This window comes from Marmota monax, unplaced genomic scaffold (genome assembly GCF_021218885.2).
Source record: "Marmota monax isolate L192 unplaced genomic scaffold, Marmota_monax_Labrador192_F-V1.1 WCK01_AAM20220418_F8-fsc00010, whole genome shotgun sequence".
Lineage (NCBI taxonomy): Eukaryota > Metazoa > Chordata > Mammalia > Rodentia > Sciuridae > Marmota > Marmota monax.
In genome coordinates this window covers 521,018-535,968 of record NW_026692321.1, presented here as the reverse complement: position 1 = coordinate 535,968, position 14,951 = coordinate 521,018, and the positions used below count along the sequence as shown (strand labels likewise).

General features: G+C 51.5%; 1 protein-coding gene across 1 annotated transcript in view; it reads right to left on the bottom strand.

Moving 5' to 3' along the window:
* The window catches only part of Dcdc2c (doublecortin domain containing 2C), a 67,109-nt gene that overhangs the window by 5,090 nt on the left and 47,068 nt on the right, over nt 1-14,951 (bottom strand). The window contains exons 8-10 of the mRNA XM_046441686.1: nt 14,716-14,813; nt 10,791-10,856; nt 6,037-6,078 (exon numbers count right to left, since the gene is read on the bottom strand). Coding sequence (XP_046297642.1) covers nt 6,037-6,078; nt 10,791-10,856; nt 14,716-14,813 — 206 coding nt within the window. The remainder of the gene's footprint in view (nt 1-6,036; nt 6,079-10,790; nt 10,857-14,715; nt 14,814-14,951) is intronic.

Genomic DNA, 14,951 nt, shown 5'->3' with positions numbered 1-14,951 from the left:
TGTCCATTTTATGCATCAAAGGAATGAATTTCCCTAAGAGTCCCTATGCAGAGAGCAGTGCAGGCAGCCAATAAAGAGTTCTCACTAAGCCTTCCCAGAAATGCAAAGAGGAAGTATTACTTTTGGTGTCCAAAACTATCTATGACCATCTCATAGTTACACAAGGTGAACTCAAGGTTGTCTGGTGCCTTACAGAAACAACACACATGCCAAGCATATTCTCCGATGAAACCCAAGTCATACATTCTAAAATTACAGATGGCATCTCTGCAACACACGTGGGAAACCAAATAAATACAAATAACATGCTTTCCTTTTGTGACTACAATGGTTGTGCATCCCATGGTCATATTTTCACAAAAACCCTTCACTCTGAGGTCAGGAGAAGTGTGATAAAATGACCACTCATCACAGGAATGGACAGTGACAGCCAAGGGCAAGGGCGGGCTCTGGGCTCAGAGGGGACCAGCAAGCTGAGCTCAGGTGAGCCACTTCTGCTTTTCTCTGGGACCCACTCCTGCTGCTCAGGCATGAGCTGTACCAACTGCCTTGATCTCCTCTCACCCCATGGGAGGGACCTAGGCTGACACTTCTAATTGAGAGTTTTTCCATGGCAAAATCCCACTGATGTTTTACATCCCAGAAAATGGCCTGAAGATAAGACTTTTATTCTGCTTTTAAAAAATCACTTTTCTGTAACAGATACTATCCTGGATGACTGCCCAATGGAACATGAATGTCCAAATAAAGGCTACTGAAGAGCTGGACACCCACTAGAGCATCTGCTTCATCTCACCTCCTGTCCCTCTCACAGACTCGGGGTGGATGGACAAACGGAAACATGGCTGAGAGACCAGCAGCAAGGTATCGGGGCTGCCGCCTCTTCTGCCTCTGCCAGAGCCAACAGCTTAGGGGAAGAGGGTCTTCTGGGTGGAGGGTGGCAGAGCCCCTGGCCTCGCCCCAGGCCTCAAACAGGTGCAGGGCTGGGAGAGCACCAAGATCATCAGGCACCCCTGATGCTGGGAGGGGGACCTGGGTGCACTTTGGGACAGGAAGGAGACTGAGAATCCGCGTCCCAGCCCAGTCAGCAGGTGTGGGAACACCCTGGTGAGGCGGTGCCAACTGGCCCTCCAGTCCTCTTCCTCTGGCTTGCCTCTAGACTAGGCTGGAGCCGGTCACCCCTCCTTCCCACCCGGCTGCTCGGAGCCATCCACTCAGTACCTCGCGTCCTATTAAAAGTGAGCCTGACGTGGAAGGCACTGCAGATGTGCTGGAGGGGGCACTTTTTCCACTGGAAGGTGAAGCTCTCTCCTTTACTTGAATCTAAATGGATCGTCTATGTATAGAGAAATACAACTTTCATTTTCCTGGAACCCTGTAATTCCCTAAACATTGCACTACTTAATTTTCAATCCACCATGATCCCACTTAGCATTATTGATGACTAACGCTTAGCTTTTGAGACTCCAGTGTTGAACAATATCGACCCTCTCTCTTAGGAAAACAATAAAATACTTAACTGTGGTGACAGGGTAGTATCAAGATAATAAAGAGGAAAAAATTGTAAAGAGAGTGGGCAGGCAATGAATTTTAAAAATCAATTAAAGAATCAATGCTGTTTTCATTTTGTCACAAAAATCCTGAGTCAGAGACAAAGCTAGATCAAAAGCACCCTGGCTTTATTGGCATCTCTAGCGGGGGTAATTAACGAAGCCCTGTGCTGATTGACTGATAAAGCAAGCCACAGGACTAGGTCACTGTTACGGACTCACATTCGCCTTTATTTCAGTGAGATGCGTACAGGGTGTTTCCATCAACAGCTGCAGGCGAAGGAAAGCTTAGCACTTGTTAGGTGAGTTACGTCACTTAACCATCATTCCCGTTAGTCGGTCTAATGCTCTTCTTTGACCATATAAGCAAAGTTGCACTGTTTTGTCACTCGCTTAAGGCTCGTAGTGTATCAGCTACTCACTTGTTTTCACGGGGTCTTGTCTTGAGCTGTCTGATGCTGGCACGAGGTGCACCGGTGCTCGGCTTCGGGGGAGCCTCCTGGACTGAGATGTGTCACTGGGAAGCCCTTGTCTCCTTCAACCCCTCCATTAATCTGATGAGATTTCAATTCCCAATGAGTTTCTAAGCATACTATGGTTTCAGGTGGAGTCATAATAACAAGAATTAAAAAGCAGAGCAAGATGACTCTTTTTAAGAAATAAGCACATTAAAGATACATTAACCAGTGACAGACTGCTGTTCCACACTGACTGTACCCAAACTACCACAGTGTTCCTTTCCTTTCTTAATCTTGTCATTACGTCTCCATCCAAAGTCCAACTGTGTCTTGACATTTCCTAGGTTCCAACAGCATGGAATACTATGTGAAGAATGAATCCCTCTTACCCTAAATCCTAATCCTGTGTGCTTGGGTTTGTTAGGAAATAGTTGAGCCGTCAGAACGCCAAGCAGAAGACACTCCAGACACAGAGATGGGACCCTGGCAAAAAAGCTAAAGCACTTGGCAGATGCTGGGAAACAGGGAGTCTGGGGTGATCTGGAAAACGGCGTGGTTGGAACAGCACACTGGCGCTGAAGGAAGGGCATGCAAAAAGGACTCCCTGCAGGATCTCTCCTTGGGAGGAGATGCGCAGCAGAGACGCGGCCTTGGAAGGAGAGGGAAGGACCAGGCCAGAGACAATCCTAAACATCCATGGGAACGGGCGTTTCTTCAAGAGAAACCTGGGGGCCATCCCCACACACAAAGAAATCAGGAACTCGGGCCAGAAAAGAGCCCGTGGTGTCACAGGTGGAATGTCCCACCTGGCACAGTGGGCCAGCCTCCTCTGAGGATGCACCTGCCTCCTCTCCTCACCTGGGCACTGCCCGCTCCGGCTCAATGGCCCAGTACTATTTATCAACCGTGCTTCCTTGGCAAGAAAATTAAATCGTAAACTTGCCAAAATACATCGACACCTCATTGTGGAGACCACACAGACCCTGCCACACAGAGCACATCTCCCGTTAACTCTAGCTTGGGGCAAATAACCTGCAAAATGGTTCTCAACACTCTACCACCAAATCCGACCAGAGAGCGGATCCTGACTTGTGCTCGCATCCTAAACATTTCAATTTACAGACATTGTGAGCTCATCAGCACAGTGACACCCAATCACATACAATTTTTACAAGTATCTCAAGGAATGAATTTAAACAAAAATAAATTCCACCCATATGCTGTTTGGTTAATTTTTTACTCGTTTCTACAAAGCACTAAAAATGCAAACGCCTCAGAGGCAGACAAAGCTTGCTATTTTCCAGAAAAGTCTCACACAGTGGAAGCGCCACAGGCTTTGTGCTGCCTCCAACATGCATGTGAAGGACTTTGCCACGATATGCCACGTTAGCATCATCGTGAACTTACAAAACACTTCTGAAAGGACCACCGCTCCCCCAACAATGAGCATCAATATAAGCATCTTACGTTGGCTACTTTGTTACTAATAGCACACCTAAAATGATACATGATTTTGAAGACTTTTTAGAGGTTTCACAGTTCTCTTTTCATCTTCTTACACACTTTGCAGCTGGAAATTTGTCACCATGGCAACCTGGCTTGATGTCTGTGTGTCAGACATGGTCCACAGAGTTATATCATACCTCATAATGCAAAAGCACTGCGCGCCCAGGGTCCCTGGTGTTCTTTGATAGTGTGACATTGTAGAGAGTTGTTATTACATACAGGACAGAAACAGAACAACTCCACACCTAGAGCCACAATTTAAAACTTTCAAATCTATTATGGGATGAATCATTCCATCTGTTTGCTATTCTTAAGTCTCTCTTAATTTTCATTATAATCACAAAACAACCCACGAGAAATCAAATTGAGTATTTGTTTAGTTTAAAAGAAAGAGAGAGGGGGGGGGAGGTAGGGGGGAGGGAACCTGGTCTGGGATCAAAGAGAACGGCGTGCCACAGGCAGCTGGCGCAGGGTGGCCCTGAAAGACGGCACACCCATGGCCATAATCTCTTGGCGACCTGGGTGCCTGGTTCAGCGGCAGCTCCACTAAAACCATTCACATCGATTCCAAATAAATAAAATCAACATTTTAAATGAAGTTGATAAAAAAGTTTTAAATGTGGGAGATTTCCTCAATATTGATTCACAGCATTTTTAAAAATAGATTTCAGCAACTTTTTAATGCACCACATAAAAATACATGAGAAATGGAAAACAATTCATACCCAAAAGTGAAAACAGTCTCAAAGAGGAAGTCAGTGCTTTCTTTCTTTCTCCTTTCTTCCTGTATGCTTTTGCTAACAATTCTACAATAAACATCTACTACCATTTAACAAAGTTTTCTCACTTTTAAACTAACGTGAGATATAGAAGAAAACTCTAAACCTGCAAGTAAGCTATTGGGTGCATCTGATGAAGAGAGAAACAAATAAAAGTAAAATCTAACCCCTGCTCTCAAGGACTTTAACCTCGGCTGGAATTGGGATTAGACTGGAAATAACAGATAATACCAGACCCAGTCCACCAAGAAGGCACTGCACTAATATTTCTAATTTTCACACCAGCCTCACAAGTTGGACGTCAGCCCAGGTTTTCAGAGAGGAAACTGAGGCTCAGGAAAGCTGTCTGCAGACCCTTTGCACTGGTCCCCAGCTGCACCCCTTTCACTAGAGTTCTGGAAAGTGTTTGGCAAAACTTTCTGCTTAAAAGATCACAAGCCACGGGTGCCAAACAAGTGATAAATTCTCCAAAGCATCATTTGACGTTAAAACCAGATGTTGTTTATGCTCACGGGGACACCTGTGAACCGAGGTCATCGTCTCACCAGCCCATGGTAGGTGGTGGCTGAGAGTTCCGAGGACAGGATGCCAGGGATAAAACGGGTCACACTAATTTTAACATGGGGCTGAACGACCGAGTGCCCAATTTCAAGCTGAGGAATATGAGCTCTCATTACCTAACTTAAGGATAGCTGAAGTTCAAATAAGACAATCCCCATTTTAAGCCTAGATATGCTTTTCAGGAACTCTCAAAGCCATTGTCTCACTTATTTTGTAAATTTGTAAAATAATTGTTGATTGACTCAGCCAAGGTGGAGGGTTACACTTGACAAGGACACCTGGCCAGCTAACAGAAGCCCTAAAGCTGGAGTCCAGGCTCCTCCACGCGCTCTTGGCACATTAGCACCTACACAGGGAACCACACGCTGTGCCTGGCCCTCGGCGGAGCACTGTCAGGATTCTTCTGCTAATAAAAATAAAAGCACTGAGCAGATTTTTCTCTCTAATCCTGGAGGTGGGATAAATAAACAAATGAACTTTACACAGGAGGAAACAAAGACTCTGAGCTTTCAAGGTGTGTTCCCAAAGCCACACAACGGGTGTGTGGTGGCTGACCCCTTCCACTAGTGGCGGGAATGCCAGAGCCCATGCCTTCCTTCCCACGCACCTGGGCCTGGCCCACTATCCTCATGGAGTCCCAGGGAATTGTGGTCCAAGTCAGTGAAATTGTCCACACCCAGACAAAATTCACCATGACACTTGGTCACCTAACCAATGATGAGGGGAGCCTGTTTTACTTAGGACAGAGCTAACACAGAGCTGGAGGTGAGGACCTACAGCTGCCAGGTGGGGACCCTGCTGGCCTGCAGCCTTGGGGGCTGGGAGTCTGACTTCTGCCCACACCCTGAGCAGGTGGCACCTGCATCCCTCAGTGTGGTGAGTCTGAAGGTGCAGCTGTTCCTGCTGCTGGGAGCCCGAGCCAGCACCCCGGGTGCTGACTGCTCAGGCCAGGGAGGGTCCCAGGTTGCTGCCCCAGCAGCTACCCTCTGCGGTTTCTTCGCTCTGCAGTGGATTATCCACCATTGGCAATGCCTCCACGAGGCTTCCTTTCCTGAGTTTGTTTTTTAACCCTAGTGACAGGCATGGAAGTTGTACTTTTAAAAAGCATCTGAAGCCTTGAGGGTCCACTGTTATCCTGCCTTCAGAATGGGAAACACAAAACTACCATTTACTGATACAAACCTTATTTTTAATATCTTCAAAAATCTTTTCATCTTCTTTTTCCTATTATTAAAAAAATATATATCATGATCAAGTATCTGCAAAAAGGATACTGTAAAGCAAGCCCTGGGCCTCCCTTCTCCCCTAGGCTCTGGGTCAGAACACTTCCGTCTCTGCTAAGAGCAGCAGAAGTGGCATCTCAAGCCTGGCCCCTGGCCCCTGGCCCTGGCCCTGGTCTCTGCCCTGTGCCCTGAGACCACCCTTCCTGATCTCCATGCGTGGCCTTACTGCTCAGCCTGAGCTGTACCTTCCGCTCCCCTGCATCCTGGTTTGATTCCACTCAACAAACACCTGGGAGCAGCCAGCCTTGGGCTCCTCAGTCTACCTGCTGCTGTCTCCACAGTCTTCCGTTCCATCCTCCAGGGAAGCATAGGGTAATAGAGCTACCCTACGGAGGAGCACTGCCTGTGCTGCTGATTGATCTACTTGGATTTTTCAGATTCTAAGATGATAATGAAAAATGACAAACACACATTAATTTAATAGAAAGAGCAAAAAGCCGTTTCTAAGTCTGCATCAGTTCATGTCACCCTAATAGGCACCGCTGTCTCCTGCCGCCATGTGCACATCCTCAACCTGCATTTGCTAATACTGGACATTGTAAAGCTAATTCTAAGGGGGAATCTCTTCGTTTATTATTTGCATTTTTATTTAGTAATGAGATGGTTATATCTGAATTAGTAGATTTGTATTCTTCCCAGTAAATTTTGGCTTCATTTGCCTTTCTGTTCATTGGGCTGTCTTTATATTAGTTATTTGTGAGCTTTTTATAAATTAAGAAAACTTTATTTGCATTGCAAATATTTTCTTCCTTATTTTGATTAACTTTCTTTTTGGTATGGGGAATAGAAACCCAGGACTTCACACATGCTAGATGAGTGCTCTTCCACTGAGCTACACTCTCAACCACCTTGGTTAACTTTTAACTTTATGATATTTTCCGAAAAGAAAAGTTTAGTTTTCATCTAGAGAAATATGACCTTGGGATGATCACTTCTTAGGTACAATGCAGCCTGATGAGACTCACTGGAATATCCACCTTCTCTTATAACCCTCTGCGAGAATCTCTCTGCCCAGTTGGCCACACCCAGCCTCTGCACCAGAGGCCTTTAAAGGGCCCTCACTGCCTCCGGAGCTGGACGAGGGTCACCTAGTGTCTTCCCAGTTCTCCGTCAAGTTCAAGATCAGCCAGGGAACATAAACTGTGTTAAAGTTGGCAACAACACGAATTAAGTCCAGACCCTTGCATCTATCAGAGGTGACACAGCGGGTACACAGGTCACTCTGACAAAAGCCAGGGTAGCCCGATGACACAGGAATCAGGGGCAAAGGAAGTCAAGGACTGAGTTTGTAACCTACTGTGTAGAGAGATTGTTGAGCCAGGCACCCTGGTAAATTGCTGAGAAATAAACTGCACAGAGGAGAGGAAAATGATCTGGGGGTCAGTGTGGAAGGGTGCCACCTCATGGGCCCCAAGAGCTCAAGGGGCCCAAGCTCCTTACTGAGCACACAAGATTGGCCATGCAGTTCCTATCACGCCTGTCGAAAGCTGATAACTCGGAGTCAAGACGGCACTCAGAGCCACCGCGGCCCTGACACTCCTGCCTGGAGGCTCCTCTGTGGCCTCCCTACAGAGCTGGTCCCCAGGCCACACTGGGGATCTCCAGGGCAAGAGAGCCCCAGACGCACACCTGGGTACCTGCTCAGCATCACCATTCGCCTCATCCACAGTCCTTTAGAAAGGACGCTTTCAAATTTTTGATACCTTCTTTTACAAACTTAGCAAGCAGCATAGGTAAGAAAAAGTGCTGTTTGCACATAAATCATTGTACAATCACTGGGTCCAAATAAATCAAGCAATAAGAACTGAGAAACTTCCAGTCCACCCTGGTTCAAACAGTACAGGGTAATTAAAATTGAATGCAGAGAACACGATTTGATATCAGTAAAAGGACGAAGTACACATCTCATCTTTATCATTTCACAGAAGAGCCTTCAAATTAGTTAATTAACGATAATTCCATTGTAAGATGAAAAGTGTGGTTAACAGGCCAAATGTCATCAGGGTCATCCAGACTGTGCAATTAGAGGTTAAGCATTCTGAGGATGAAGAAGTGCCATGCAGAGCAGAGCCCTGTTTGTATTCTGCTTTACCCACTTCTCACCACTGACTTACATAATGGCCCAATAAGCGCACATGTCACCTCCCCGGCTGGCCCCGCTTCTGACACTTCCACTGCACACACTTTCAGCCCCAAGCCCCAAGGCTGCCAGCACTTACAGACAAGGACAGGGCAAAGAAGCAGGGAGAGGGCACCTGTGCTCAGCAGGCACAGAGTGTCCGTCTGGTGGGACAAAATTGCCCTGAAAGCAGATCATGGCCATGACTGTGCACCACCATAAATGTAACTAATGTCACTGAATCGCACGTTTAAAATGGCCAGAGAGCAAATCCTAGGTTATGTGTCTGTATATATATTTAAGTCATGTTCAGGATGACCTGTTCTCTTACCACTCTACTGGGTCATTAGTGCTGTATGCCTGCATGCTTACTTAAGTTAAGCAACTTAATCTTAGGTAACTCAAATCCACAGACTTCCTTAAACATCTGCTGAGTTGAAGATACTGTGGGACCTCAGATGACAAGGCACAGTCTCTGCAGCACAAGGATTTCACAGCCAACTTCAGGGGTGGTCCAGGCTGCAATCACACACCTAAAAAGGTACGGTGGTCAGCACCAAATAGTCCTGAGTGACCTGCCAGGTGGACGTGCAGATGAAATGCCAAGTGAACCCACAATCATTGAGAATGGCAGGGGCCACTGAGGCCACCGGCCAGGTCACCTGAGGGGCTCTCTTCCCCGGCCATGGGGGGCAAGCCCTCAAAATCACAAACTAGGATTTCGGCCAAAGATTGTCAACCGCACGAGGTGTTTCATGCCAGGAAATGCCACACCAACAGTGTTTTGCTGAGGTCAGGCCAGAGGCTAAGATGCAGCTGTGTGGGCCTGGTGGAACCAAAAGGCTCCCAGGTGCATCACACGCTGGAGCCACAGCACCCTCGAAGTGAGCCTGTCACCTGGGAGCAAGGAGCCGACAGCTGAACCCACCGCAAGAATCTCTTCTGGGGAATCACAGGGAGCCAACGTGGCTCAGAGGGAGAAGAAAGAGCTTCCAGGCTGGTTCAGTCGAGGTTCTCCAGACTGGTCCCTTGCTAACTGGGTCTGGCTGCTTTTCATCCCTTGGTGCCTCCCTTGAGGGTGATGTGTGGAGCAGGAACCAGCGAGCCCCTCCAGCCCGTCACGCCCTACTCACATCCCACAGGGCTGACCCCTCTCACCTCCCCGACTGGGTCTGCTGTTATTCCAGCTGCGTTGCTCACACCAAGGAAGACATTTGATTCACTCTAAGAAACTGAATCTGCTACGGCTGCTATCAAGCTCCTACCGTGTATGCCATGCCCGGAGCCCTAGCCGGGTTCCACGGCAGATCAGAAAGACAGAAGGCCACACCTGGCACTCAGGAGACTGCAGACTATGCCACAGAGATGCCCCAAAGATTCTGTGCAAACACGCACTCAAGCTGTCCACAGGCCCGCAGTGCCCGCTCCTGTCTGCCCAGCACCAGCAGGTGGGCTTGCTGCCCCTTTCCTGAGGCTCTGGGGGAATCTCTTTATTGCTGTTCCTGCTCTCAGAATGTTCCTACTCCCTGCCACCAAAGAAACGAAATGTGACCTTTGCTCCTCATTTGAAGGAGCTCCCCACCCTCCTAGAGGCAGGTGGACCACCGTCCACTGAAAACTGCCTGCATGTCAGAATCACGTGAGACGGGACGGCCCGAAGGCTGGAGGGGTGTCCTCTGACTGGCTCAGACCCCACACTTCTTTGGTGTTCTTTAAAACCTGAACAACTTCCTGAGGACCCGCTGTCTTCCCCACAAACCCCCTTGCCAGCTGGGGTGAAGTCCCAGGCACCCCAGGTGGCTCCTGTGCCCTCTCACCACCTGGAAGCCACCTGGAGCTGTGGGCCAGCTTAAGAGCAGGAGATGTGGCTCAAAGGCCATCAGGTCTTCAGCTCTGTGGGCTCAGCATCAGAACAGACACAGGGGCCTCTGTCTGAGCCCAACGCCCAAAAGAGGAAAATACCCTGAAAGCATCTAGAGACTAAACAGCCCCTTCTCGGCTGTCCATCGCACATCCGGTGGATCGTGTCCTCCCCCCACGTTTTACGTAGACCATCAGCACGTCTTGTTCTCCGCCTCGGAAACCTGCTGCTTGTGTGGACTGTGTTTCCAAACCGCTGGACAGGAAAGCACGGCAGGCGTGGGTGAGCCCTGCTGCCACCTGCAACCAGCACAGCCCCTGTCCCCAAGGGTCGGCTCCATCAGCCATACGGAGCCACCCACGTGACCCTGATTCCTCACCTCCTGATGTGCTCCCTAAAAATACCTGGAAGCGAGCTGGGAAGTGGCCAGGTGTGACTGCGACCACAGTGACAGGTGACGGAGACTAGAGAAGACAGTGAAGTCCCCCCCAAGCATCCCTCCATCACATAGGAGGCCTGACCCCGGCCTGGCTGCTGGGGAGCACCCAGCGCTTCGCCTCTGGCCCTCATCTGGCTTGGGGACGCAGCCTGAGGTCTCGGGCCCTGAATGTCAGCGTACTGGACGCCAAGGAGGTACTCAGGCCCAGCCTAAGAACAAAGTAGAACCTCTCACCTGGATGCCTTCAAAGTCACGGGTGCTTTCTGACTCCTCATCTTCTTTAATCACCTCTGCAAGGGCCTGGGGGGAAACGCACCACATTTCACATTCGGCCAAGCCTGGCCCCTGCCAGGCTCCTAAACAGAGCTCCTGGGGTAGCGGTCCAGGCCAGCAGGGGAGCCTCTGCCTGCTCCCACCTTTGGCTCCACCAGCAAAACACAACATGCTTAACACAATTCTGGAGAAATCTTTAGGGAGACAGACGGGAAATCCTTTCTCTGTGTAAAGGAATGTCGAGTCCCTCCAGCCGCCTCTGGCCTGCAGACCATGGGTTCCTTCCTAATCCGTGTGTGCCCCCGAGGACCCCTCAGGAGGCTGCTCAGGAGACACCCTCTCCACCTAGCAGAGGTCACCCTTGTAGCAGTGCTCCTCCCACAGCCTGGAATTGTTCCCAGAGCCGTGGCTTCTGGGAAGGCAGTGAGCTGCCTCAGTGTCTGGGAACCTCTGTCCACTCAGGGGAGCCACACGATTCTGTGGCCACAGAGAAGACTGGCACAGGGGCACTTCTACCCCTGCTCTCAGTCCAGACCCACTAATGAGGCTACAGTAAAATGAGTGTGTCTACTACAGGCCACAGCAGGCAGGACAGAGGTCCACAGAGGACAGAACAGAGGTCTACAGAATGCAGAACAGAGGTCCACAGAGGGCAGGACAGAGGTCCACAGAGGGCAGGACAGAGGCCCACAGAGGGCAGGACAGAGATCCACAGCAGGCAAGACACAGGCCCACAGAGGGCAGGACAGAGGCCCACAGCGGACAGGACAGAGGCCCACAGAGGGCAGGACAGAGGCCCACAGTGGACAGGACAGAGGCCCACAGTAGGCAGGACAGAGGCCCACAGAGGGCAGGACAGAGGCCCACAGAGGACAGGACAGAGGTCCACAGAGGACAGGACAGAGGTCTACAGAATGCAGGACAGAGATCCACAGCAGGCAAGACACAGGCCCACAGCAGGCAAGACACAGGCCCACAGAGGAAGGACAGAGGCCCACAGTAGGCAGGACAGAGGCCCACAGTAGGCAGGACAGAGGCCCACAGTGGACAGGACAGAGGCCCACAGTAGGCAGGACAGAGGCCCACAGTAGGCAGGACAGAGGCCCACAGCGGGCTTCAACAAGGTACACAGAAGGTGGGAGCGGTCTGTTCACTCACTGCCTGGGAGATGCCAAGGGCGGTCCCGCTCTGGCCCCAGAGCCCAGAGGCAGAGCTGAGCAGTGTGACAAAGCACAAGCTGGCTTTCAGGTGCTGCCTGGCGCCACTCGCCGGTCCTCAGGGAAAGCAAGTCAGACAGCCACACCCGAGTTGAAATGGTGAAGCCCACACCACAAAACCAGAGAGGGGCTGCCTGGAGGAGCCCTAGGGGACGCCGCTGCTGCCCGTCACCAGTGTGAGCCAGACAGAGCTCTGCGGCCACAGACCCTAGGTATGCGTCCAATGCCACCAACCCCACCAGCCCAGAGCGCATTGAGCATTATCCAAGGAACAGTTGCTGTGGTGCCAACCAGAGACTCATGCCCTCACTTAACGGCACCTCGAGGATCCTGCCACACTGAATCCCATGAGGCCAGGAGACGCAGCGGCCATAAGTGCAAATAAGCAAGGTCCTTGAGAAGCGAGGGTCACAGGGATGGCAAGTCTAGGTAACAGTCTCACATGGAACTAGAAGAGCCACAGCAGGACAGGTGCGGCGGGGAAGGCGGGTGGGGCAAAGGACAGGCGGCCGCTGACACAAAGGGCCCCTGAGCCTCCGGCAGGGCTGTCCTCTGAACTCCTGGATGCCAGACATTAGCATAGGAAAAGGAAACACAGGAGCCAGGGGAGCAGGAGGAAGCACTGGGCTCTCCTTCCACATCTGTCCCTGGGACACAGCATGGAGGGCTAGAGGAAGCAGCCCACGCTCCTCCTCCCAGGAGATCTCTCTGAAACACCAAGAGGCCATCGTGCACTGCAACTCTCCAGAAGGATTCGAAAGGCACCTCCCAGGAGTGCGTGGACGTATATGCAGCAGCTTGTCCAAAACTGAGGCAGCTGGCACATGGGTGGGGCCAGGTGGCCTGAGCATCCCTCCACCTGACTGCAGCTTTCTACTGGTCTCATCACCCAGGGCTTCTGGCGTCCACTTCTGTCGGACTTCATGGACATCTGGGCACCACCCTCGTGCACCAGGTCTCGGAGCAGGGAGACAGGGGAGTAAGAAGGCCCCGTGTGCTCTGAGGAAGGTTCCTCCAACACACGGCCCTCTCTGCTCCTCCCACGCCCCTCCTCTAGGCTGGCCACACACGTGGAAAGACACAGACGGCTGCCGAGCACCTCACCTCAGGGGCCTCAGGCTGGGCACACGCCTGGTGGGAAGTGCTCCACGTCCCTGAGGCCTGGAACCTGTGCTGACCACCAGGAAGTCTCAGTTCATGGGGCCAAGCCTGCCTTGGACACTCCCTGGCAGAAAGCTCTTTCTGGAAGCCCCTGCTCCACTGCAGGCTGACGGCCTGGCGCCTGGCCTCCCGGAGCCCACAGGATGCTCCTGCTCCAAGCAGCCCTCAGGGGCATCCCCGCCCACCAGGGACCTGCTTCTTCCTCTCACTCATTACTCTGGGTAAGCGAATCCACTGCCCCAACTCAAATTCAAAGGACGCCAAGATCACCAAAGCCCAAACATGAACACACCCACTGACAGGGCTAGCACAGCCGCGCCCGGTGACCCGACACCCAGAGGGCACAGTCATGCGGCAGCAGTGAGGGCAACGTGGCAAAAAGCAGCCGCCTAAGACGTCCTCGTCCCACATTACCAGAGATGGCTCGAGGGGCCAAAACATTCTTAAACTGTTGGGTTTTAAAAGAAAACCACATCTTTGGGTCATTTTCTGCGATGCCGAGGGAAAGAGTGAATCACATCACTGGTGAGTGAGGCAATAGCAGGGACTCGTAGGACACCCTCCAAATGCCCACGAAGTGGACAGCACAGAACTGGTGCCCGGGCTGCAGCAGATCGCCTCCCAGGAGGTACAATGAGGGCAGCGGTCAGAGTCCCGGGCACATGAAGAGGAATAGAGCACCCTGGCTGCTGGACTTCCATGCTGTGTGGTCCTGAGGGCAGGGGTGGCCCTGGGCTCTTTAAGAGGGGAAAAGTGGATTCATATGCTAATATTGATCTTTGATGAATAAAATTCTTTTCTCCAAAGCTGACATTTGGAAATGCATTTTCAGTGCCTTCAGGTGGACAGTGAAAACAAAGTCCTGGGCTTGGAGGCCCATCTGGCACCATCTCCTTCACAGGAGCAGGGATGGAGCCTGAGGGCTGGGGAGACTGGCCCAGGCACGCAGGGTGAGCTGGGCTGGATCCCAGCCTCTAGTCTCTGCCCAGCCCTCACCGGTGCCCTGGCCTCCTCCTCCCCAACACAGCCCCCTCACCCCATGCTGTGCCGCCCTCCCATCCCCACAGGCCCCTGCCTGTGCATTACCTCCTGGGCCACCTAAGTGAGTCCTCCCAGGCTGGATGAGCCCAGGGCTCATGCTCACAGTCTGATTCTGCCCTTTATTCCCTCGTTCAGTCATCCCACAAATCGCTGCAAGGGCCAGGACCCTGCTAGGTACAGGGCTACAGCAAAGCAGACCAGTCCCCTCCCTTGAGGAGTCCACAGCTTAGCAGGGGCAGAGACAATAACAAAATAGTGACAAGTTAAATACACAGTTACACAGGTGCTAGGGAGGGACAGACAGGAAAATGCCTGAAACTGGATCTGAGGCTGGGCAGTGGCTAACTGGGGGGACCATGGAACATTCTAGAGCAAGAGAACTTGAGGGAAAGGGGGCAGGGATGAAGCTGAGGCAGAGAGCACAGTCCAGGGGTGGACAACAGAGTCGTCCTGGGCCCGCCACCCACCTGGTCCACCGGCACCTCCACCTGCACATCCTGGTCCTCCTTGATGTCCGGTGCCCCTTGGGTGTCCCTGGTGGGCTTCTGGGCTCTATACACATCACCTTGTGAGGGAAGACGACACAGATGGGCTTTCTGAACCCGGCAGAAACCGAGGCCATGGGACATCTCCTAACCCAGACCAGCTACGAAGCACAGCACCGGGGCTTCCAGCTGGCAGGAGCCCAGCCACCCAGCTCAGG